At 46.4% G+C, this 22,086-nt stretch overlaps 1 protein-coding gene across 5 annotated transcripts in view; it reads left to right on the top strand.

Moving 5' to 3' along the window:
- Positions 1-20,046, top strand: part of GRHL1 (grainyhead like transcription factor 1) — a 46,189-nt gene extending 26,143 nt beyond the window's left edge. For all 5 annotated transcript variants that reach the window (XM_082425849.1, XM_082425845.1, XM_082425847.1 and 2 more), the window contains exons 9-16: positions 5,151-5,309; positions 9,378-9,465; positions 10,715-10,854; positions 11,930-11,967; positions 14,113-14,204; positions 14,542-14,627; positions 17,153-17,217; positions 18,398-20,046. In XM_082425849.1, the coding sequence (XP_082281975.1) occupies positions 5,151-5,309; positions 9,378-9,465; positions 10,715-10,854; positions 11,930-11,967; positions 14,113-14,204; positions 14,542-14,627; positions 17,153-17,217; positions 18,398-18,512 (783 nt within the window). In that variant the 3' untranslated portion in view covers positions 18,513-20,046. The remainder of the gene's footprint in view (positions 1-5,150; positions 5,310-9,377; positions 9,466-10,714; positions 10,855-11,929; positions 11,968-14,112; positions 14,205-14,541; positions 14,628-17,152; positions 17,218-18,397) is intronic.
- Positions 20,047-22,086: the final 2,040 nt, after the last annotated feature.

Below are 22,086 nucleotides of genomic sequence, written 5' to 3'. Positions count from 1 at the left end.
TTTGAAAAATTCTAAGTGCATGAAAACAAAATTAAATTTTTTGAGCAGTTCTAAGTGCATGAATTCTTGGCCAAGAATGAGGAACTGTCTTAGAAAAATGGGCTGGACATTTAAAGAGGAATCTTGCTGAGCATCTTTCCACCTGTTTAGCAGGGTTTTTTGTGGTCAGTTTTTTTTTTCTCTCTAGTGAGTTTAGATGGGAACATTAGTTGCTCATCTTTTGAGATTTATGTTCCAATTATTTGAATAACATCAAACCTTTCCTCCAAATCAGTGGCAAGGAGGTATGAAAACAGAGAAAAGGTCATTACTTGAGTTCTTAAAGATCTTTATTTACGTCATTCTAGAGAAGGAAGGTTGTGTATCATTCAGCCTACTCTCAGACTTCAGAAATAAGGTGTTTTAAGTGTGTGTGCATGCACACACACGTGTATTTTATAGAGGAGAAGTTGGATGTGTAATAATCCATCTTCCTTTTCACCTCTTTCCCACCTTCTGTAGGTGATATTGGAGTTTTTCTGTAATCTCATTATAGAAAATATTTCTCTGCACAATGGTCTGAACATTTGTTTTATCCAGACTTGGGTGACTTGGCCTATTGTCCAAGGCCAAGTCAAGACCAAGTCACCCAAGGTAGAACCCACCCCAGGTGTTAATGTGGTGAGGAACAGAACATATCCACCATGTTGCTGCCCCAGGACCCAGAGCACAGCTCTGCCTCGTGTTCCTACACTTGCTGTCTCCCTGTTTTGGGTGCTGCCGATTAAAGATTGTCACCTTCCTAAATAAAGATTCACAGACACTGACCGAGCTTCTCCCGCAGAACTTAGTGTAGTCCCGTCCACGAGCGTGGGCTGCATTGATCAAGAGTGTGGGTGTGTGGGTGAAGGTCACACTAATGGGAAGTCCATAGCGGGTATCTTCTCAGGAGGTCACCTGCGGGGAAAGTGGAAATACTGAATTACAGAAAGGGGGGTAGTGCTTCCTCGCTGTTTTTACCACATTGTGATGTCGTAAGGATCAATTACCGTCCCAGCAGCTTAGAGAATGGTGTAGCTCGGGGGTCAGCAAACGGCAGCTCTCAGGCCCTGGCCAGCCAGGGGCCTGTTTATGTGAACAAAGATTTTTCAAGATACCGCCACCAGCATCTGTTCACATATCGTCTGTGGCGGCTTTCGCACCATTACTGCAGAGTTGGGTGGTCGCATGTGGCCCACAAAGGCGAAAACTCTATCAGGCCCTTTTGCAGAAAAAGGTAACCCACTGCTGGTTTAGATAAATACGTGAAAGCTGCTTTAGGTGTCTGCATTGTACTTCTTCTTGGTCGTGTTTGTTCACTACTCCCTCGGCATCTTCCTCCTCTTGCTAAAAACCTGTGTGCTGAGCGTGTGCTGTGTACCAGGCCCCAGGAACAGGAAGGGCTGCTCAAACGTCGTATCTGTCCTCCGTGGGCGCGACGCCACCGGCCAGCCTCACACCCGAACGCACAGTTCATCCGTACACGTCAACCCCCATGAAAATCAAACGTCACGTGAGGGATAAACATAAGAAGTAAAGTCTGACAGGTTTTTAATAGGTTTTTTTCTGGTCTCTGTCTTCTAAAGTAGGAGTTCTTGAGGATTTACACGACCTTATTGAATAGCAAAGTTGAGCATATGCTTTCATCTTTATCTTTCCTTTGATTAAATGAATATTATTCTTATTTGATAGGGCTGTACCTCTGTAAAAAAATTTTTTTTAATTAAAAACAACCTGATGGGATACATATAAATACATGTAAGCACATCGGAACTCTTTCAAGAAAGGAAACCATATATTGGGACTCGTTTTAATAACCTCAGAGTTTTGGAGCCAAAGGAGATCTTTTATCGCTCAAAGTGTGTAAGTATATAGAAGATTAATTACTTGACAGCAGTGGTTTTTATCCTGGCTGATCACGAGAATTACCCAGGTAGGACCTAAGACAGTTCTCGAGCCTGAAACCCACCCCAGGCGTGGGAGCAGGAACTGTAGACGTGGCCTCACCGTCACCGTCTCCGGTACAGGCTGACAGCCCGGGAATTCCACGTGAGTCAGGGTGTGAAGCACTCGACCTCCCAGGCAGGCTTATGCTCCGGCCGCATTTCGAGAACCACTGCTTTGTAAGATTCTTAATTTCATACAAGTAGCTAGTATGATAACTTTAAGTGGCAACTTCACATGGTACTCCTAAAAGAACATGATTTGTAAAAAGTTGATTGATCAACGTATTACACAAAATTATTGTCACTAGAAATACAGAGTAGGGATATAGGATTCATCATCTTTCAGTGTAAATATGCTGGGACTGCAGTTAAAAGTCATCTAGAGATCGTCGTCTAATCCAACCCTGTGTTTGACAGTGGGGACCCTTGCCCACGTCACAGCACAGTCAGTGACAGAGCTGGGACCAAAACTTAGGCATTTTGATTTTCAGACCAAAGCCTTTCCTGTTGACCACATTACCTCTTGCTAGAACATATATAAGGCATCTTGCACCCTTGCCAGCCTTTGGTTGAGGCTTAAACACGGCATGCATGTCCCCTTCAGGGCCAGCTGTCCCTGTGACTGTCCGGCTTGTTCTTGTGCCGCCCCCATTTTTCTCCTGCAGGGCTTCAGCCCACTGTTCCTGTACCTCGTGTCCCTGGCCTAGATACCGCACAACCCGTTCACTGTTTACTGGTATGTTTGTGTGTTTATCTAGAGAAGGTGGCACTTTTTTAATGCTGAGTTAGGGACGCCGTACACTTTCTCTGACACATTTAGAACACCGCCAGGTTTAGAAAGAGTTGATATAAAAATAGGAGAAGCATGTCTATAAGAAAGCAATTGTAAGTGATCATGAATAACAGTGAGAGTAATGTCTCTCTGAAGTCTCCATGTTTATACTGATCCTGGGATCTGGCTCCTGCTTATTTCTGCTTTGAATAGAAACTTGACACTGGGAAGCAAGGGCAGGTTAGGTTTTAGGTTGGATTACCGTGAAATCCTCTTGTAAAGGGAACATCACTTTGGGTCAAAGACTTCCTGGAATTGTTGAGGGTAAAGTGTAACTTTCCCAGGCAGCTGTTTTTGAGTTAGGAATCGAGCCGGGTGACCTGGAATGATGGAGAAAATTTCAGATTTTCTATTTAGTTGTAAAATGAAAAATGTGGTGGTTTGGTTACTTTATGTGCTCAGTTGTTTGCATGAACTATTGTCTTTCTGTCTGCCTTTCTGTTTGTCCTTCTTTCATCTATTCCATAGACTATCTTTTTAACTTTGATTTCTGGATTATATATGGAACAGTTTTTAAAAAAACGTATAGGAAAAGATATAAAGTCAAAGCACTAAGTTTCTGTAGTGGATTTGAAATTCATGTGTGCCACTTTTGCGTACATATCTAGATTTATGTATTTAAAAAATTAGAGCAATTTGCTTATTTGCTGCAAATTACTTAAATGAAAAGAAAAAATCATAGGTAAGATAAGGCAGTCCTAGATCAGGAACCGTGTCAAGTGGAGAAATGGACCCAGCCTGCTGAGTATTTACGATCTAGTCAGGGACATAAAACATACACATATAAAAATGGCAAACCATTCCAGGTAGTAAAGAAAAGCCAAGTGATTTGTCTATAGGATAAAAAGTTGGTTTGGGAAACAGAGGCAGCCAGAAGTGAAGGGGGAAAGTCTTGGATATGAATCCCAGCCCTTTGCTTTCTACCCTGGGGACAGTTAAAAAAGTCTCTCCAGGCCTCACCTGTAAACAGAGGGTAACAGGCCCTCCAGGCTGTGCTGACGACACGAGGTCGCGTGTGTAAGGTGCATGCCCAGCACGACAGCTCGCTGCTGTCGGCTCCGTGTCGCGGTGTGGGCTGAACGTAGACAGTCCGGGAGCAGGGCCTTGAGTCGGACCTTTAGATGGAGAGCAGCAGAGAGGAGCCGTGGAGGGGACCGGACTGCGGCAGGAGGGGACAGGAGCAGGAAGAGGGGCAGGACAGAGGGGAGGCGGGGCCACGCTGCCAGCGTGTCCTCGGCACGAGAGAGCGGACGAGGCTGAGTGGGGGGACGAGTGAGAGATGACTTCTCTGTCTGTTTATTTGGACAAGTTCTCAATCTTTTTAGGATGTTTTGGTCTCTTCCTACTTAAAAACAGTATATAGACTAGAGCAAGAATAGAAACCCTGGTTCAGCATTTTGCGTACCTTCTGGAGAACGTTCTTTGTCCTGTGGCTATAATTTTTTTCTCCTTACCCTCTGTTCCCACTCCGTTCTCTCTTATCTTACCTTCTTACAGGTTTTCCCCCCTCTGCTGACTGAAACGTCTCCCTCCCTCTCTGGGTCTTGCTTCAGCCAGCGGCACCCCGCACGACCACGACCGTGGCGGATCTGTTTTTGGTTGTTAGGGCTGCAGGGTTGTCACCTCACTCACAGTCTGGCAGGAATCCAGAGTAAGGGTCTAGGGTCTTTGAAATGCGCCAACCGGTTTTAAAAACTGTAATTCCAATAATACCCACTATGTGGTGCTCATGCATCAGAAATAAATTCTAAAACTAAAGCATTGACAGGGAGCTCAAAAACCTGTGACCAAGTGTGGAGAGGTTAAAATCCAGAATCACAAATACGGGGCGGGGCGGGGCAGGGGAAATGGAGCGTGTTGGTGTTCTGTACAAGGTTCACCTGGGTCTCTCTAACGAACAGTTTCCTAAATTCCAGAATATTGGGACATAGATGTTACAGGTCATCCTAGGAGGTGGTGTAGACATAAAGACAGACGGATCCCCAAAGAGTTAGTTGCAAGCTCTAAAACAGCTGCAGAGAGAATGTATACCATTTGGAACATTCAAAAATGACATCAAGAAAGACAACCAGCCTCAGCCCCACCGTAGGATACTAAATAAGTGTTCTGGGGGGAGAATTGACAGGGGGTCAAAGCTGCTGTCTGTTTTTTCCCTTTAAGGTCTGCATTCTTATGACCAAAGGTGGTTTTAAAATAAACCCTTTGTTACCTCTTTAAAAAATCTTTTAAACAAGAAGCTGAGCTCTCATTTAGAGCATATTTGGATAGGTTCAGTGACATTACTATTTTTACAAGCTGTGCGAAGGTTGACCGTCAGTGCCTGGTGCTTACAGAACCTTTTCTTCGCTTTGCAGGTTTTCATCTCCGTGAACTGCTTAAGCACAGATTTCTCTTCTCAGAAAGGTGTGAAGGGGTTGCCTCTGAACATTCAGATCGACACCTATAGCTATAACAACCGAAGCAACAAGCCTGTGCATCGGGCGTACTGCCAGATAAAAGTCTTCTGTGACAAGGTAAGGCTGCCGACTCGGCAGGGACACTTAGAATACAGCGTGCAAGGGGCACCTTCCTCACAGGAAAAGACCAGGAGCTGTTTAAGTTCAATAAGAATGTATTGCTGATAATATAAAATACCTTATTTTAAATAAGCAATTCATGTTTTAGCCATGCAAAATCACATTATATAGGGGAGAAAAATAATCTCCTTTTGACTGAAAAACTGGAAGCGTCGATGAGCACATTTTGTCGGGCGTGTCTGATAGGATGGCACACAGGGACTCATGCCAGCTGCACACAATCCTTGGTGGCCCCTCAGCTTACGGGGACCTGCAGGCCGCGGCTCCGGTGTTGGAGCTCTTCCTGAGCTCTGGGTCTGAGGACTCTGCGCGTGTGTTTTCACTGGCTCACCTCCCTCCAGGCTGTTTGGCAAGTTGTCAGCCGGCTCACTAAGGCAGGAGAAAATGAGATTCAGATTCTTCTTGACAGCAGCAGGTAGGCAGGAAGAGAGAGCACAGGCCCAAATGATGTCAGTGTCATTTCTCTTCTCTGGTATGACTGCTTTTTTTCTGGAGAAGAGATGTGCACTTTTGCCAGGTGCAGAGCGAGGGGCTTAGCTGGATTAAATCCAGAGAGAAGCTATAGGCCCACGCTGGTTTGGGGTCTGGAGACAGTGGTATCCTCAAGAACGGGGCGGAGCCGTCCGCTGAACTAAGATTGAAGAAGACTCGGACTTTTCCCACTCAGAAGTATCGGACTGTATTTTTTTTTTGCCAGTCTCCTCTTTTCAACCTGTTAAAGCCTCTCCGTTATTAAGATTTTTAGAAGGTACTAGGCAACTGGCAGTGTATTTGCCATCAGGGGTCTGGTGTCCTGGCCTGTGTTCTGGGTACACAGAGCAAGCACGCGGCCCTGCGTGGATGAGCCTGAGGCCCTCCGGGCCCAGGGAACTCCCTCAAACACCCGGGCTCAGCGATGCTTACCGAGTACCGGCCACGTGCCTGATAACGCGCTAGGTGTATTAGCTCTCTGCTGCTGTGAACCAATTACCACGAACTTAGTGACTCAAAACTACACGCATCCATCATCTTACAGTTCTGTAGGTCAGAAGTCTGACCCAAGCCTTACTGGGCTAAAATCAGGGTGTTGGAAGACTGATTCCTTTCTGGAGTCCCTAGGGGAGAACCTGTTTCCTTGCTTTTCTGCTTTCCAGAGGCCGCCCGCATTCCTTGGCTCATGGCCCCTTCCACCTTCAGAGCCGTCCTCACACGTGCTCCTCTGGCTCTCCTGCTGCCGTGGACCCTTGTGATTAGCTTGGGCTCACGCAGGTGCCCCAGGGTACTCTTCCTGTCTTGAAGTCAGCTGGGGAGCAGCCTCCTTCTCCTCTGCTGTGTAAGCTGACAGAGTCACAGGTTCTAGGGTTCAGACGTGGACAGCTTTGAGGGGCGTTAGTCTACCCACCGCAGTGCTTTAACATGTGCTGCATTTTACAAATGACAGGTCGCGTCTGCTGTAGAGCAGGGATTTCTGACCCTAAGTCACATCTCTTTCCTTCATACCACATTCTTCTTTTTAGCCAAAAGACAAACTATTGCGACGTCCATGTTCTTTTTTTAAAAATCTAGGGAGAAATTAAAGTTTTGTCCGTTTAAAAAATTTTCTGACATCTGCTGTTTCTTTTATTTGTTTATTTATTTGTTTGTTTATTTATTTATTTATTTTTGGCTGCGTTGGGTCTTCGTTGCTGCGCACGGGCTTTCTCTAGTTGTGGCGAGCGGGGGCTACTCTTCGTTGGCGCTGTGCAGGCTTCTCATTGCGGTGGCTTCTCTTGTTGTGGAGCACGGGCTCTAGGCACGTGGGCTTCAGTAGTTGCAGCAGGCGGGCTCAGTAGTTGTGGCTCACGGGCTCTGGAGCACAGGCTCAGTAGTTGTGGCGCACGGGCTTAGTTGCTCCGCGGCATGTGGGATCTTCCCGGGCCAGGGCTCGTACCTGTGTCCCCTGCACCGGCAGGCGGATTCTTAACCACTGCGCCACCAGGAAGCCATCCACTGGCTTTTGAACACGTGGACTGAGGCTCCGGTAACCGTGTTCATGTCTAATTTCCGTGTCAGTTCTGGGCTGTTTCAGTGGTTTGATCATCCTCCTCACTCTTGGTCTCCTGCCTCCCTGCATGCCCGGCATCTCACTGGACACCAGACGTGTGAGTTTTACCTTGTTGGGGGCTGGATGTTTCTGTCATCCTGTGAATCTTCTCGCGCCTTGTCCTGAGATCTAGTGAAGTTCCTTGGAAACAGGCTGGTCTCCCCAGGTCTCCCGTTTCCTGTCTGCTGGGCGGGTCTGCAGCAGTGCTCAGTGTCAGGCCGTTCTTCCCCACGGCTGAGGTGAGCTCTTCCTGACTCTTCTACCCCGTGCCCGTGAATTATCCGTTTTTCCAGTCTGATCACTGGGAGCAGGTGCTGCGTCTGGCCCTGGCCTCTAGTCTTTTCTCTAGATGTTTTCTGCTCCCCGACTGCGGGTGGCTTCCTCACACCGTGCACTCTCGGCGCTCTGCTGCGTGTGTGGGCCCCTCTGAAGACATCCAGGCTTCTTTCTCTCCCAACTTTCCTCTTTGCCACTTTGCCTGCCGCCTTGGTCTCTCTGCTTCGCCTCTGCCTTCTCATTCCGAGGACTCTGGCTCGTGGAGACGCCCGGACATCCCTCCCTGGGCCGCAGCCTGGAAACTCTGGAGAGTGCTCGGCACCTGGGGGTCTCGCCTCGCTGGCTTCCCGTTTCTGGGGAATTGCTCTTCCTCATTGCCTGGTGGCTGGGGCCTTCAGAATCCTTGTTTCATGCACTTGGTCGCTCTGTCAGTTGTTTCTGAGCAGAGGGTAAATCTTGAGTGGAAGCAAAAGCCGCTTCTCATTCTTTGTAGATGTAGCTGATAAATAAGGAGGAAAGTGTCCTATTTTGTAAAACTTCCTTTTAGGGAATATAACTTAACCATCTACATGAAGTTATTGTTAGACTGTTAGAAGGACCTGAGAGATACCAACCAACTCCAGTCGGTAACTCGAGGAGACTGGCGATCTCTGCCTGTTCTCCTCCGTCAGAGAGGGGATGTTTGCGTCAGTATCACGTAGCAGTGTTGATAAGCAGGTTGTATGTTTACTGGTGCATTAGTGGAGCGACACCCTCTAAAAGGCGGAAGGGGGTTTTGTATTCCGTATTTTAAAATGTGGTTTTGTTGTACAATCGTGCCAAAATCAGTGGGATGATTTTTACTGCCTCTCTTTGCTATTAAGGAATTTATTTACAGAAAGGTAAGTCACCTTAAGTCAAGTAAGTTCATACCTGAATGACTTTGTAAAGAAATCTACGTCATCCAGAAAAAATGCCAGTAGGTCAAGCAAAATGACTAACGAATAGTTTTGTTTTTATTGCACTTGCTTGCTTACTTTCAGGTCGTGCTTGTTACTAACAGGCTTGTGGGTTCAGCTGTGTGGCAGTGCCATTCTCTGTGTGGTTGGAGCACACTGTGTACATATGTCCTCTTTGTAGGCCTGGGAGCATACTTTTTCTCTTTTAGGTGACTGCAGATTTCTAGTTAAACGTTTGCTTTTGTGAGTCACAGTTGGTCCTATCTGTCACTTAGAAGATGCCAAGTCCTTGGACAGAATCACAGTTTTCAGTGACCACTTTGCCCATACAGGAAAGTACACTCAAAGCAGGGTTAACTTGTGTTTTTTCTTTCATTTTCTTATTAATAGACAACAAGAAAAGTCACTTGTGTCTTTGAAGCCAGTGTGTGGTACATTAATGGATTTTCTTAGCTTTCCATTTAACCTGGCCACGTCAATTGTTGAGGGGAATTTTGCTCTATTTATTTGTTTTTTAAATAAGTGTTTTCCTGTGATTTCATATAGTTAAAAATAGTTTTAAGAATGGGCTTTTTAGAGGAAACTACTGTGATAAGCTTCATGAGTATAATAAGCGATGCAGCTCATTTCCAAAGAGGAGATATTTTCCCCCCATAGGTCAGGATAAGAGTTAAATATTTTCAAGAGGATCAGATAAACAGAACCATGTCTTGTCTTCTCTTGACCTAGGGAGCTGAACGGAAAATCAGGGATGAAGAACGAAAACAAAGCAAAAGAAAAGGCAAGTGTACTGACCCCAGCTCCCAGTTGAATGCCTGTAAGTAGAAGTGTTTTCACCAAGCATTTTAGACCTTTTCCATTCAGAACAGTGACTTGAAGGTTTCAAGCAGAAGATAGAGTGGTGGATATTTTTTACTGCTGTGAGGTGGTAGCTTTGCTTCCTTTAACCAGGTACAAGGACAGATGAGGGCTGAACTAAGTCATTTTCTGGGGAACTGCAGGAAGGATTCCTGAGTTTCTCCAGAGTTCAGACGATTTTGGCTGTCAGTTCTGGTTCAGGTTGCTGGCTCCAGTCCTGAAAAATAGCACACAGTCCGCCCGAATAGCTCATGATGAAATTGGAGCTTGTCTAGCTTTTTAAGAATAACACCCTTTGGAATTCAGGTTGTCTCCATTCCAAATGAGTGTGGTGTTCTTATGTTGAGTATTCTGACATTTGCAGAATCTGTAGGGCTTCTGTTTGGAAGTGGCACTGGGAAAGCTTTTTCGCTTTTTCTTTTTTAATGTGACCAGCATTCACGTTCACAAAATCCTGTAGCTCTCAACTAAAAGGAAAAAAAAAAAGCAAGCTGCTCTGTGCAGGCAGCGCTTCATCCACAGTATGCGGGCGGCCGCACCTGTTCTCTTCATGGCTGGCGCCCAGCAGACGTGGCCTGAGTGCAGCAGTCAGGGCCGTCTCGCTGGCATCACCCTGCAGCCTCACGACGTCACTTCAGAGAGCAGCTAACTGGCTAGGAAAGCTCGTCACCAAGCACCGCAGGGTTGGGGATGATGGAGTCTGTAATTCAGTTAATAAGAGTTAGATAGTCATGCTGACTCTCAGCCTCCCTGAGGTTCGGTTCTGAAGATGAAGGTCTGAAGTTCAGGTTCGTGTTCTGAATTCAGGAGTACGTTGCTGTCAGAACAAATTATCTAATGAGGAGAGCTAGCGTGAAATTACTTCCAAATTATGTTTATACAGTCACAAGTTTTAGCCTTTCAGGCAGAAACTAAACATGCTTTGCCTCTGTTCTGGATCTTCTGGTTGTGTGTGTGTCTGTGTCTGCTTAAAGATGGCTTTTTCTCTCCTGATTTTGATAAGATGTGCAATTGATTTTAGTGCAAATACGAACGACCCGTTCCTTCACACAAGCTGTGATTTTTCTCAGTTCAGGCAGCATGACCTGTATTTGATATTCCTCTACAATTTAAGTTTCTTAAACAGTGAGGAAAATGCTCTGTGGCCTGCATCCAGTCTGCGTGTGTAAGCTGTTGACTGTGGTGTCCTCATTTTTTTTTTTTTTAAGTTTCTGATGTCAAAGTACCGCTGCTTCCCTCTCACAAACGAATGGATATCACGGTCTTCAAGCCCTTCATTGATCTCGACACCCAGCCTGTCCTCTTCATTCCTGACGTGCACTTCGCCAACCTTCAGCGGGGCGCTCACGTAGGTAACCAGGATCCCAGGGTGGCTGCAAGGAAGTGAAACTCTGCAGAAAGAAAGTCTTTGGCATTACTCATGGCAAACAGAAGCCAAAACTTCATGAGGTCTGGCCAGTGTTAGGTGTCAGCTCTCTGGAGTGTTCGGTTTGGGCAACGTGATGTCCATGCAGTCAAGTGTGTGTAAGCATTGTTGGTGGAACCACAGTACAAGACCCGGCAAGTTAATTCTGTGTGAACTTATCTATTTGTATCTTAGCTCATTTAAAGGATACTGGAGTAGTAACAGAATTTGGAGTTTGAGTCTGTGGTCCTGTGAATTTAACTTACATGGGTCTGGACAGGAGGGAAAAGCCAGAGGAATGCCTGCGGTGGGATCCGTAATGGGATAAAGCACATCTGAGGGCTCTCTCTATGGTTTAAGTTAGGGGATCATCATTGGCACATGTTTGGCTGTGTTTTGGCGACTAACGTGAAATTTAACAAATACGCAGTCAGCTTTGCTTGGAGCAGAAACTCAGTGGAGGTAGGACCTGGGTGGAGTGGAGTGTGCCCGCCAAGCTGAGCTCAGAGAAATACCCCAAAGACGTCCGCCATGGGCTTTGTACACAGATTCCTACAGACATGAGTTTTCAGAATTCTTCAGGAAAGTCACTGCCAATGTCTTCAGTTTCTAATGAGAAGCTTTGGGGTGAGCAAGGGTCAGCAGTCTTACGCTGTAAAGGGTCAAATAATAAACATTGTAGGCTTTTGGGGGTCAGACGGTCTCTGTTGTGACCACTCACCTGTGCCATTGTGGGGTCAGAAGCACCATAAACCCTGCGCCATGAATGGGTGTGGCCGTGTGCCAATAATAAGCAGGCACAGGGCCAGGCTTGTCTCGTGGGCTGTAGTTTGCCAACCCCTGAGTTAGAGGAGTTTAAGACATCCTCAAGAATCTGGGTATTGAAAAATAAGGCTAGAGGATTTTGTATGAGATTGGTCACATTCAGAATTATTTTCATTTTGGGAATAATTCATTTAAGGTCTAAAGTATTTTAGCATATTCTTGAAAAGCAGTCTTTTTTTTTTTTTGGTCTTAGGTCCTTCCCATTGCCTCAGAAGAATTGGAGGGTGAAGGGTAAGATTTATGTTTTGTTTTAGCAAATTCTTTTTATTCTGAAACAGTCTCAAACGTATAGAATAATTATAATACAAAGAACTCATTATTTTCCTGAGCCATTTGAGAGTAAGTTGCGGACCCAGTGGCCCATCCATCATTCCTCAATACTTTGGTGGATGTTTCCACAAATGAGGATGTTCTCCTGCGTGAAGAAGGCAGGATACTGACATTGAGACCTTAGTACCTGCCAGTTTGTGTTCCCACCCAGGCTTCGCCAGTTGTTCCAGTGATATCCTTTATGGCAAGAAAAGGTCCAGTTCAGACTCCCACAGTGTATTTAGTTGTCCTGTCTCCTTAATCTCCTTCAATCTGGAACAGCCTCAATCTCCCCTTGACTTTCCTGAGCTAATACTTCTGAAGGTTACAGACCCGTGTTTTGTAGGACATCCCTCTGCCTGGGTCTGTCCTTTGTTTCCTCTTGGTTGGGGTAGATGATGCGTCTTGGCGGGAACGTCACAGACAAGGCCCTGCTCTCAGTGTGTCCTGTCGGGGGCACACACTTTCAGTGCACCCCGCGGCGGGTGACGTTCGCTCTGATCGCTCAAATCAGGCGGTGTCTACCAGGCTTCTCACTGTGGGGTTGCTCTTCTCCTTTTGTAGTAAGTGTTTTGAGGGGAGGTGCTTTGTAGCTTTGTAAATATCTCATTCCTTGCCCCACTTTGCATTTCTTCATTTACATGTTTATATCAGCATGGACTCGCGATTTCTCATTTCATTCAGTAAGTTTGGATCCATCAGCGTCATTTACTCTGCTCACGTTGTCCCGGGTCTACGGGGCCCCTCAAGCTTTTGCTCCTGGATCCCTTTGACGTGACCCTCCTGTCTTCACTGCTCGAGCACTTCCTCACTTTCAGGCAGAGTGTGTTCCAGGCACTTGCGTTTTCCCTTCTCCGGCCCTCAAATCAGCCTCTTCTCCAAGAAACCCTGATTCCTTGTGGAGACTGGGCTTTAGAAACCCAGAGGAGGCCCCTGGGTGTGCTTGTTGCTCTTGAGGTGTCGCTGCTCCCAGCACCTGGGGGCACCCTCCTCGGCCCACGCCAGCAGCCCTCCCGCTCAGCACTCTACCATGTTGAGGGTCCAGCCCCCCTCTTTGGGCCATCCTGGTTGCCTGTGCCCACCTGAATTGGCCACAGGCCTTCTCTCTGCCTCTTTAACTCATTGTGTTCTCAGACATAAATCCTGCAGGTGCTTTCGTTGGAGGCCTGTTACGTGCTGGAAGCTGAGACAGAGTACTTTAAGGCCCAGCCTCTATTCTTGAAGTGATGATTCTGCTCAGAATTCTGCAAGCACTTATTTCATTTTCAGGTTTTTTTTACTATTTTCTTGCTCACCTACTCTGAACCTCACAACATTGAACACCGCATAACTTTTGACTTTGACAGCCAATCACTCTGATCTTTTTGCTTCTTTCCCCAAACGTACTGTAAACATTTCCCCTTTTTATTTCCGCTGACACTGCTGTATTTTCACCCTTTGGAATTTTATGCTACGATTGTCTCCAAAGCCCTCCAACTGGTTCTTCTGCTTGTAGGTCCTGGAGTCCCCTCCGATCTCTACCACACACGGATTACAGCATTCTTGTCTCACAGAACTTTCAGATTCCCTGATAACTGCAACATAAAGTCTAGAATTCCTCAGAGCTGAATGATCAAGATTTTCCAGATCAGATTTATCTTCTTCTGGAACATTCTGTTTCAGCCAGCCTGGCTTTGCATTTTCCCGCTCACACTTCCTCCCTTTTTTGACATGCCCTCTCCTCTGTTACCACCTTCATGTACGTCTCAGATCCCACCTCCTTCATAAGTGTTTTCCTGGAAAGAAACTGCGTTCCCGCACCTGCAGCTTGAGCTGTGTAAGAGCAGCCAGGGTGTCTGGCAGGTGCCTGAGTGTAGTCCCAGCTCTGCCATTCAGTAGCGCGAGCCTGGTTCACTTGGCATCTTTCCTTGGGCCTCAGATTTTCATCCACAAAATAAGGAAGCTGGACCAGATAGAGAACGTAGGTCATTTTAAATTTAAGATTCAGCGATACACCCCCAAACTCCCTTTGTTTCTGCTAGTGATTTAAGGTGAAGTCACTAATTGCATACTTCGGATCACCTGCAGGTCTAACTTGAAAAGGGGGCCTTATGGCTCAGAAGACGATTTTGTGATCCCTCCTCCTGCTAAGCTGAGCCGGGTAGAAGAACCAAAGAGAGGTGCGTTGGTTTACGTTTCCTAGTGGGAGTTTTCAGTGGGAAGTAAGCTCTGAATTTGTCAAAAGCATACATTGCTCAAACAGATCTCATCGGTGTTGACTTCTTTGAGTGTTCCTCCATCAGACCAGCTCCTGGCTTGAGCTGGGACTTCCAGCAGAGTTAAAAGAAGCTGAAAGCTGTGTTCCTTAAGACAGATTTTATATCGGTTCATGCTTGCTGTCCTTAATGTGGACGTCTCCTTTTATTTTAACCAATACCCACGGTCTTTTTTCTTATTTTGCTCCTGTCAGTGAAGTTCACTTTTCTTTTTCCCTCCTTATTCCCGATTGGGGGTCAGTGCTGCTCTATGTGCGAAAGGAGTCGGAAGAAGTCTTCGATGCCCTGATGCTCAAGACTCCGTCTTTGAAAGGCCTGATGGAAGCTGTAAGTAAGAGGAACTCTGTGGTTCTCTTTAAAAAGTAAAAACAAACTTACATAGAATTGGATTGGAACAAGTCTTACCAGACCATCCGGATTTGTGTGTGGTACTGAAGCCTTTCCTGAGTCCCAGCGCCGTGTCTGTGGCCGCAGCACGTGCCACGTTTTACCCCACGTCCCAAGGTCCTCAGCAGCTGCAGGGCTGTCCCACCTCAGACCGCTGCACCCAGCGCACTGGTTGGTAGCTAGTAATCACTCAGCAAAGTCTAATCCTCTGAACTGAGTGAATTTGCGATGACCTATGGAATAGTTTAATTTTCATAGACTTGCTTAAAGGGAGATTGCCACTTAAACTACTGAGAAGCCAACAAAAGTTAATTCTAGCGAATAAAATCTTAAAAACTTCACGCATAAAACAGTGGCGCCTCGGTCTGCCTTTGAAACTCCTGATCTGGGGCGTGACCGAACTTGTGTCAAGATCTTACTCAGAGCCTATTCATGAAAATGTAGACGTGTGACCAGAGACGACCACAGCCCCTCCTGCAGGATCTCAGCAAAGGGCCCACAAGCAAACTGACCCCATCCTGCCCCTAAGACATCAGAGAGAGATGTGAGAAGGGTGCCATGCTGATTCCCCGTTTTGGCTTTGCCCCAGGGTGAAACTCAAGGAATCAGCACTGTGTCTTGATATTTATCAATCTCGGCCCCCTGTAAATCATCGGGATCTTTGAGCTCAAAGCACACCCATAACTGGGCTGGAGATAGGTTCCTCCTGGCCCCCCCCCACCCAACCCCTGACTACTGCAGTGTGTTGGATTCATTTAAGAAACAATTGTTAAGGGCCTGCTTTGTGCCAGGCACCGTTCTGGGCCCTGGAGTTAGAAGGGTACGTGACACAGTGCCAAATGGAGCTTAGGTTCTAGTTAGGAAGATAGAGACAATAATGTAAACAAAGACATTACTGTGTAATTTGCCAGGTACTGATAAATGCGATGGAGAAAACTAAAGCAGGGCAGCGGGACAGAGGCTGGGGGCGCTATCGCTCAGCCCCTCAGGGAGCTCGGCGTTCACAGCGGCTCTTAGGCCATTCCTGCCCCGGCACCACAGCCAGCGCCACCCGTAGCCCTCTGCTTCCTGTGATTTCTCCTGGGTCCCTCTGGCTTCCCTTGTCTTCTGAGAGCCCTTCTTAAGAATCACGCAAACTCTTGATTATGGGGAGAGGAGAATGTGAAAAAAAAGACTCACTGTGCCGAACATAACTTGTTCGCAACTCATGAGGAATTCATTACAGCCTTCCATCTCCTGGGCGGGGATTACATAAATATACAAAGAATTACTATCCAGTGATACAGAAAAGAAATGAACTTGTTTGTATGATGGGAGCTTGGATTTGGTTTGAAATGTATATTTGTGTTAGATTGAAAGTGATCTGAAGGTTGGTCTCCTGAGGCCCCGTTTTCAGGGCCCCCTGGAGCTGTGCTCTTCAGATTGAGGCTGGGTGGGCAGTGACCCCAGCGTGGGAGTGGTCTGGACAGCAGTGCAGATAAAGCGTTTGATCTAGACTGAATCAACTGTTTGTCCTGTAGTAATCCATCCCCTCCCTGTACAGATAGCGCCTGTGCCCTGAGAGGAAAACCTCCAGAGTTTGTACCGTACTGATTTCATCACACTGTATGGACCACCCATTGGTCATGAAGGGAGGAGGGGCCACACCTTGGCCGGAGCCTCGCTGCCCTCTGGAGAGGCTCTGGGCAGCCCCGGCAGAGGTGCAGGCCTTGCTGTGATCAGGGCCTTGGTGTTCCTTCTGGGCTGTGGGATGTGAAATAGTTTCTTTCCTTCTCATAATTCTGTACCTGAAATTAACTCCTGCTTTGTGCTGGACACGTTTTAATCCCACAGCAGTGCTGGGGTGGGTGAGGTGACGTAAGAGGAGGCTGAGGGTTAGAAAGGTCACCTGCCAATGGAAAGTGAGTCACAACTGATCCCGTTTAGGTGTGTCTGACTCCAAAGCGAGGCCTTTATGTGCTGATTACAGTACCTGTGACAAGATGGGTGTGTGTCATTGTACGCTTGTCAAAACCCGTGGACGTACAGCTCAGAGAGGGAACCCGAGTGGATGGTGGACTTCAGTTCCTAATGGTGATTGAGTTGCCACAGTGTTGGCTCAATCACACATAACAAGTGCAGCACACTGGTGTAGGGGGCAGTGAGCAGCTCTGTAGTTTCCGCTCAGTTTCTCTAGAAACGTAAAACTGCTCTGTGAGGTATTAATTTAAATAAACTATGGCCACATAATAGACTTATGACATCTGTAATCTCGCGAGAAATAACAAACACCCGATTCCAGCTTTCTCCAAAGGCAGGTAACACCCCTCCCCAGGATACAGACGGGCTCTCATCTGTGTCTTTGCATGTGCATCTGTGAGAGATGGAAAGTCGAGTGTCTGTACCACTATATTAATATATATATTGTTTGTTTCTTCAAGCCATGAAAATAGCATTTTGTGATTATTTTTCTTTTACTCTTTCAGATCTCAGACAAATATGATGTTCCTCAAGACAAGATTGGGAAAATATTCAAGAAGTGTAAAAAAGGGTGAGCAGTGACTGGCATTCTTAATACCTCTCAACAGTGTTGATATTATGTAACATGCATGTCATTCACGTGCATTTGTGCCCAGTCAAGAACCAGTTAGAGAAGCATCAATGCAAGCATGTATTTTTTCTTAACTAAATCATCCCATAAAGTTGATTTACTTTTCCAGGACATTTTTGTGGGTTTTTTTCAAGTAGAGTCTTTGTTCTTCCCATGCTTAGCTGCAGTGCAGTGGCTCCAAATTCCAGAACACGTGATGAAATTTACTAAGGATGACAACAGTCGCTACCCCGTTTATTGAGCCCTGTCGTGAGTCAGGCACTGGACTGGGCACTTCGTGTGTTATTTAATTCTCATGTTACCCTAAGACAGATGCTGCTACTCATAGTTTTTAGACGAGGCAGCCGAGGCCCAGAGAGCCTGAGAGGCTTGTCCAAGAGCAGGTGGTGAGTTAGTGCCGAGGCCATGACTCAAGCTCTGTTTTGACCGACTGCAAAACCTTTGCCCTTCCCACTCCATCCTCCTGCCCTGGATCATGTTTTCAATCGCAGAATATTGCTTCTTTGTCCAGAAGTTAATATTTTTAGTACTGTCTTACTTAAGCGTCTGTGCTGTTTGGCATGGGTAAGCAGGGTATAGAATAAGAATTTTTTGGCTTAATTCTAAAGCAAATGGAATTTTCTAGATGGGCCTAGTGGGAACGGTTGGACTTGATAGTAGTTCAGCTAAACTTTAAGGGTAATTAAATTAAAGGGAAGATAATTTGTCAGGGAGCTCTGGCTTCAGATCATGTAGGTTAATCTTACTGATGTACTTTCGAAAGCTGGACCAATGAAGTGCTCCTCTGTAGACTTATTTTGTTCATTATAATAAATGCTGTTTATTGAATGATTACTACATGCTGAAATAATAACAGTAACTAAGCTAGTGTGTTTTCTTTATCACATGCCCTGCATGTTAAGTGTTTTACTTGAGTCCCTCGTTTAATCCCTACAATAATCTTATAAGGTGGGCACTACTGTTATACCTGTTTCGTAGATGAGGAAATTGAGGCGTAGGGAGGTTTAAGCAGTTTGCCTCCCGCATCCTAGCTAGTAAGTGGCAGAGCTGACGGTGAAGGCTGGGTCTGACTGCAGAGCGGGCAGGATTGAGTGGGTCTGTCTTGGCTCCCCTCTTGCAGGATCCTGGTGAACATGGACGACAACATCGTGAAGCATTACTCCAACGAGGACACCTTCCAGCTGCAGATCGAAGAGGCCGGGGGGTTGTACAAACTCACCCTCACCGAGATCTGAGGGCGCCCCGGCCCACGACTCCCAGTGAGCTCAGGGAAGCTGTCACGTGGGCCTTTGGGTTGGCAAGCCGCAGGTTCCCCGGTCGGCCACCTTCCAAACATGGGTGGATGTCAGTGGAAGGGGTTCCTTTCCAGTTGGAGATGGCGCCGCATTTGGCTTGGAGATAGCATTGACTATATTGCATTGGCGTTTTTCAGATGACAGAGAAAGCATATACCACGATGTTTGAATTTTCTGATATAAATACTTAGCATTAAAAGTGAAAACTTTGTTCCAAGATTTACTAGATTACCTGGGAACCTTAAGGTATCTGCTACGTTATTTATAAAAATATTGTCTCTTCAGTGCTAGTGGGCCTGCTCACTAGTGCACGTCAGACTCGGTGTAACTATGGCTGCCTCAGGTTATGGGCACGGCACCCCAAGAGGACCAGGTGCGCCCTTTCTCCCTCGGCCTCTCATTCCCCAGTAAATGTTTACTCCAATAGGGCAAGTTTCCGAAGTCTTCCTTTGAAACTCTCTTGAACATATCAACTGCCTCTCTCGTGAAGAACTTAAACAGTTACAGTGTGCGTCCGTCAAAGCTAAAGCTGCGTGTACGTAAGTGCAATACGTCTTGAAGGCCCGTGTCTGTAAATGTGTACATACCTGTCTTATATAAATAGATAATATATACATGTGGTGTCCGTGTACATATAGTGGAGAGATGTGGTAAGGGCTACCTTAAAGACTTCCTTGAGACGAGAGGATAAGTTATTTTCGATCACCTACACCCAGCAGATAGCATACTGCGCTTAGTGGAACCCACTCAGACGCTTTCTTTGCGTTTTCCCAGACACAGCAGTCATTCAGTAGCATAGCAAAACCTTCTCAAACGACAGAGATTCTGTTTGCTCTTGCAAATGTTATTATGTGGATGTCAGCACTGATTAACAAATGGAGTAAAGGAAAAAACACTGCTGCAGCTCATGACTGCTGTGTCTGCTAGTATCAGTCAGGTGGACCTGACAGAGGGAATAAACACAGTAATCATAACACGTGCTGTGGTTACTGTGAAGTGGGTGACACAACTCAAGATGGAGTTCTTCCTGATCTTCCTGTTACGAGAAATGACTTCTGTTTTATCATGTTCCAGAACCTTCAAGCTTTGGTTGTCTAGTATGCTAACAATTCTAGAAGGCATTCATGAATTTATGAGACTGTGTTACTATGGTAGGGGAACATTTTGTACACAAGTTGAAATACATAAAAGTCCTAAAAAGTGTAATTTTGTAACGGAACTAAAATCGCAGGTACCTTTAGGCTCAGGGAGGTAGGTTATTTGTATAAGTAGGGTTGATAGTTACATTCTTACATTAAAATATTCCAATGAAGTATGTGAACTAAATTGCTGGTTTTCTAAGATAAGATATTATGGGACACGGGTCATATAAACAATATTTTATATTTTGTTTTATGGGATCGATTTTGTCTTGTTTTTAATTGTACAATTGAAGATGTATGTTAAACCAAAGGGATTAAATTTTATATGTCTATTTCGTAATATGTCATTTCCTGTTATTCAGTTTGACTTTTTCCTTTCATTAGTCAGTAAAGCAAAATCTGAGATCTTAAAATAGTAGAGCTGAAAAGAATCACCTTAGCATTTTCTCCTTGTTTCCCAGCATGTATATTTGGGTCTCTTCCTTCCTCTTAATTTTTCCTTAGAGGGGTCTGAAATGATCCGAGTAATTGTTAACTGAGGGGGCCCTGAATTAGTTTTCAACTACTGCCAAAATTTAACCACCAAAGCTTAAGATAAACGCTTTCAGACCTAAAACCTTAGTGTTCTTGGTTTTTAAAAGCTTAACAGAAAACGTCTATTCCCTGGTGGTCCAGTGGTTAGGACTTGGTGCTTTCACTGCCGAGGGCCGGGGTTCCATCCCTGGTCGGGGAACTAAGATCTCATAAGCTGTGCAGTGCAGCCGCAAAAAAATAAAATAAAATAAAATAAAATTCTACCAATAATGTCTCAGTTCATCAGAATTTCTAAGTCAAACGGCTATTGTAAGCATATGCAGGTAATCCAGGGCCTAAATGTGATAGACACTAAACTATATTTCTAGTGAACACATGATCACGTGAAGGAAGTAAACTCCCTGATAGATGTCCTGCAATATCTGTGCACCTTGCACTCTAATCCTTGGGCCACGCGTCAGAACTTCTGAGGCGCAGACTCCGCTCCTGGTCACCCAGCGGCTCCAGAGCCTGTGGCTGAGGCCCACACGTCCTCTCCCTGCGGGGCCTTCCTAGACTCCTCTGCCCGTTCCCCTCACATTCCCTGCCTTCCCGCCTCTGGGTTTCTTTCTCCCTTGGTCACTTAGCTCTTTCTTTTGCCTCAAAGCTTGGCTTTGCCCTGGAGGCGAGGGGCTTCCCCAGTCTCCACAGTGGACGCGCCCGGGTCGCCTGTCCCTGCGCTCCTGCTGCACGTTGTGACCCAAAACCACCTCTCATCTCCCTGGATCGCTGGCACCCAGCCTGGTGCTAGTCACGTGGCAGGCGCTCAGTAACTGATTTTGCGATGATTAAGTGCCACGCTGGTGCCCTTGACGAGCCCCATCCCTTGCAAGACATCATCAGGGAGATGGTTTAGAAGTTAGGAGCTCAGAGCTGAGCGAGGCTGGACCTGGACCCGTAGGGACGGAGTGGGGGTCGTTCGCCTAACCTGGCGGCAGTCAGGAAAGCAGAGCCGCTGAGGCCATCGCAGGCACGGAGTCGCAGGAGAAGGCGAACACGGCCGCAGGTGTGGAGGGCTGGACCACGCCCGCTCGGGGCCGCCGAGCGCGCCCTCATTCGAGATCGCTGCCCTCTGCTCACGCTGTGGGGGCGGCACATTAGTGTCGTCCGGTGTCAGCCGTATGGCATCTCAGCCGCAGGTGTTGGCCACCAGGATACAGCAAATATAGGCTGGTAAGGGGCATTATCAGGCCTTGAACCCACACCTCCTCTCCGCCTCCCCCTCGCCAAGGGCGTCACGGCAGGTGTGGAGTAACAGGCCCGCAGACTGTTGCTTCTCTGTTGGGGTCGCTTCTGTCTGACACACACCCTTGGCCCTGAACTCCTTTAGCCGTCACCTCCTTCAAATCTTTTAGCCAAATTTTTAAAAATTTTATAAATGTAACACATGGCTAAGAAAGAAACATAAGCCATTAGAATGAATGGAGCTCCATGAGAGGATTTCTCTGAGGGATGAATTTCCTGCCACCCCAATCCCACGCCTCAGAGAGAACCACCGATCATTTTTCTAAGGCCACACAAGAGTCCTCGAAGCAAACTCAGGTGTACTGTGCATACTGTTTTGCAGGTAGGGTCGTACTATTTTTTTTGCAAACGCTTTCACAAAAACACTATCACTGTTCTTTAGACGTGAGTTCTTTTTAATGACTGCGTTGTGTTCCATTATATAAATAACCATCATCTAATCAGAACCCGCTGATGGACATTTAGGCTGAGATTTTGCCATTACAAACATTGCTGCAGAAGAACCTGTGGGCAGGTCTGTCCTTACATACTTGTGAGGTAGAATTGTAGGATGA

This window comes from Balaenoptera physalus (assembly GCF_965194825.1).
Source record: "Balaenoptera physalus genome assembly, chromosome: 15".
NCBI lineage: Eukaryota > Metazoa > Chordata > Mammalia > Artiodactyla > Balaenopteridae > Balaenoptera > Balaenoptera physalus.
The sequence above is the reverse complement of the archived record's forward strand: the minus strand, read 5'-3'. Positions and strand labels throughout refer to the sequence as shown.